The sequence below is a fragment of the Cynara cardunculus genome, unplaced genomic scaffold (genome assembly GCF_001531365.2).
Source record: "Cynara cardunculus var. scolymus isolate 2C unplaced genomic scaffold, CcrdV1 Un_Scaffold_682, whole genome shotgun sequence".
Lineage (NCBI taxonomy): Eukaryota > Viridiplantae > Streptophyta > Magnoliopsida > Asterales > Asteraceae > Cynara > Cynara cardunculus.
In genome coordinates this window covers 89007-92221 of record NW_020200604.1, presented here as the reverse complement: position 1 = coordinate 92221, position 3215 = coordinate 89007, and the positions used below count along the sequence as shown (strand labels likewise).

The 3215-nt window shown below is 33.2% G+C and overlaps 1 protein-coding gene across 1 annotated transcript in view; it reads right to left on the bottom strand.

Annotated features, from left to right (window-relative positions):
- Positions 1 to 935: 935 nt before the first annotated feature.
- LOC112501917 (salicylate carboxymethyltransferase-like) overlaps positions 936 to 3215 on the bottom strand; it is a 5693-nt gene continuing 3413 nt past the window's right edge. Inside the window, exons 2-4 of the mRNA XM_025105687.1 lie at positions 1740 to 2150; positions 1378 to 1632; positions 936 to 1286 (exon numbers count right to left, since the gene is read on the bottom strand). Of these exons, the coding sequence (XP_024961455.1) occupies positions 936 to 1286; positions 1378 to 1632; positions 1740 to 2150 (1017 nt within the window). The remainder of the gene's footprint in view (positions 1287 to 1377; positions 1633 to 1739; positions 2151 to 3215) is intronic.

Below are 3215 nucleotides of genomic sequence, written 5' to 3'. Positions count from 1 at the left end.
ATATATATATATATATATATATATATATATATATTACATGCTAGGGATTTCACAGGATTTCGTAGGATTATGTGCAAAATGTTAAAGCTGTTTGTTTTGTAATAATCAATTAATAAAAATGTAATTTAATTAATTTTTAATTATTTATAAATAATGGAATCCAATTTTATTCCAAATCTTACGAACCAAAGACACCAATAATTTTAAATTCATTCCATTCCAAATCTCTCCACATCCAAATCCCTCCTTCAAATCTAAATCCTTCAAAAACATTCCTACAAATCAAACTGACCTTAGGAGTTTCACCATCTAATATGTTGTTGCTGTTTAGGTATTTCAATTAATTTGTATGTGCATATTAAACAATAGAAGTTTAGTTATGCATAATCTGATACTCTTGTAGTTTTTGCATCAATATGTGTAATATGTTCATGTTCAACCTCAAAACAAAGTTGGAAACTTGCATTCTACATATTTTTTAGGAAATTACTTCTCATTCTTTGCAATTCTTGATCGTTTTATTTTTTAATTAACCTGCATATCCAACCCGTTATACGAGCCGATTAATTCCAGGGCGACCACCTACTTTGCTCATAGCCCGGAGTTACTGTATTTGAACCTCCATGGCCACAAAAGATTTTTTTCCTCCTTGGATCTGAACCTGAGACCTCTTGGTACTTTTGATATTTGAAATCAAGCTCAAACCAATCAGACACCACCCTTATGGTTTGATATTTTATTATGTAATATGGAGAGTTGGTTTTGCATGAAATAAAATAGTTTCACTTGATCACAAAATCACATACACTTGTACATTGCCCTTGAATACATATTCATTCAAGGCATGATAGATAGCCAAGAAGAATTTTGTGCCACTTATTTAACAGATATTCCAAACTTATTTTTAACATCCACAATCACACAAAAGCTTAACATCACATTTTTCTGATCAAGGAAACACTTATCGTAACAAGAGCTTCCTTCTCCTTGCACGGCAGTCTATTTGTAAGAAACTTCTCATACCTCATGAAAACATCATCAAGTATTGCCTCACCAAAGTGATTAGAAACCAACGGCTCAATCGCAGCTCTAATAGCCAATGCCACGCCACGTTTTGCATCATTACCGTACTCGGTTTTCTCCCACGCCGTCCAGTCTACGTCGAAAAGCTCCATGTCATCGATTATGAAGGAACCTTCTTTCTCCACCAAGTTCTTGATCTCATTTAGGGATGCTGTATATTGAGGAAGGTTGAACGAATCCAGTTCCGCTTCATCTATAAGACCCTGTTTCGGTAATCACAATCATTGGATGCGTTTGTTCCATAAATTGCTGAATATGATGATGCAAATTTTGGTTAAACTAAAAGTAAAATACCTCAGATACCATGTCCTCAAGAGCCATAGAAAATGGCCTCCACAGGTAATAGCTTTCTTCGTCACAAGGATCATCAGTTTTTCTTCCTGATAATGTCAAAACCATATGCCCTCCAACCACCATCTCCTCTGATCGACACCTCAAAAAGGTCAAGAAATCTTTCTGAAATTGTTCGTAGTACATCCTTGTTACACTTTCTGGGGTTGTACTTGATAAGTATATGCTCCCTTTGTTAATGTCTCCTACTCGTGGAGCCTGCTTAAATTAACATATTACTGCAATTTATCCACCAACTTTCGTGACGGGAATCACCCTTTAGCGACAGATTTACCAAAAGTCTTTGGTTTAGTAGTGAGACATACCTGGGACAGCCATTGGAGACCATAGGAAGAGTGGATAAAATGTAGAGTTTTCCTTGGAAAGAGCCTTTCAAAAAATGATCCAGGCACCCCAGTAAAGTAATATGAGGGTAGAGGATGAACATCCCCGATGATTGAACTTTCTTGGAATTCTTGTAATGAAGAGAATATGGTATTGAAATCGTTGGTTGGAAGATCGTTCAAGTTGATTTGGATTTCAGGAGATTTATGGCCCATTTTGAGGCTAGCCTTGGCTACTGCATTGATGAGCATGGATCCCACAAGAAGGGTGTTTGGTCCCAAGGAACATCCAAGATCAGCCATTGTTAGGGTTTTTGGAAAGTTGACATTGCTGTAACACAGGTCAGTCACTGCTTTTTCAATCATCCCTTTCGTCTTCAAGATCCCCATTTTCTATCCAAAAGGCAACAAAAACACAAGTTTCACTTTTATACTCATTCACTTTCATTTCTGTTCAATGCGTTAATTTTTTAAACATAACTGAGTGTGACTTTTTTTTGGATATTTTTGTATATTTATACAGAGGAGGTTTAAAATACAAACTATTTAATTCTTACAAATAATAAAACTAATTTTAGCCGTCCATCTGTTCTAATAAATATCTGATTTCATTTTTGTTTCTTAATATAAGGTTTTGATCATAATGAATGAATCTTATCATGATATATATATATATATAGAGAGAGAGAGAGAGAGAGAGAGTCACGTTCAAATGAAAACCGTACAATTCTGAGAAACCGTGTAAACTAATTTTATTGATAGAAAAATTCCATTTTTTTAATTAAATTTAATAATTAAAGGTATATTGGTCATTTGCATTGTTTTCTATTAAATATGAAGGTTATTAATAAATCTTGATTAATGTAACATAATAAAGGAAATTTTATAAATGGTAACATTTAAATATTTATTAAATTATAATATTAAAAATTGGATTTTGTTATATTGTGTGTCAGTTTATTATTGTCAAGATTCATGAAAATCGTAAGTTATTATATTAATAAATCCATGAAATCAGTAATATAATTAAAAAAATATTCATGAAACCGGTTTCGTACATGGTGAAAGTGGTGCATGGAGTAAATGAAAATGATTATGTAGTTGGTGCATGATGAAACCGGTTTCATACATGGTGAAATTGATGCATGGAGTAAGTGAAAATGATTATAAAATGAATGCATGATGAAATGGATACAACATGAAATGAGTGCATCATGAAATGGGTGCATGATGAATAGTGTGCATGATGATATGAGTGCGTGAAGGAAGTGAAACTATTTCAGAAAAGATAAGAAAAAAACAGTTTCATGTTACAAGTTTCATCAGGATTACAATTGAACCAGTTTCATGTTAACAAGTAACAGTTGAATATCTTTGTAAAGTAACAATCTCATTGGACAAGTGAAACAGTTTCATAGTAACATTTCAATAGCTCTATAAGTAACCATATACTCCCTT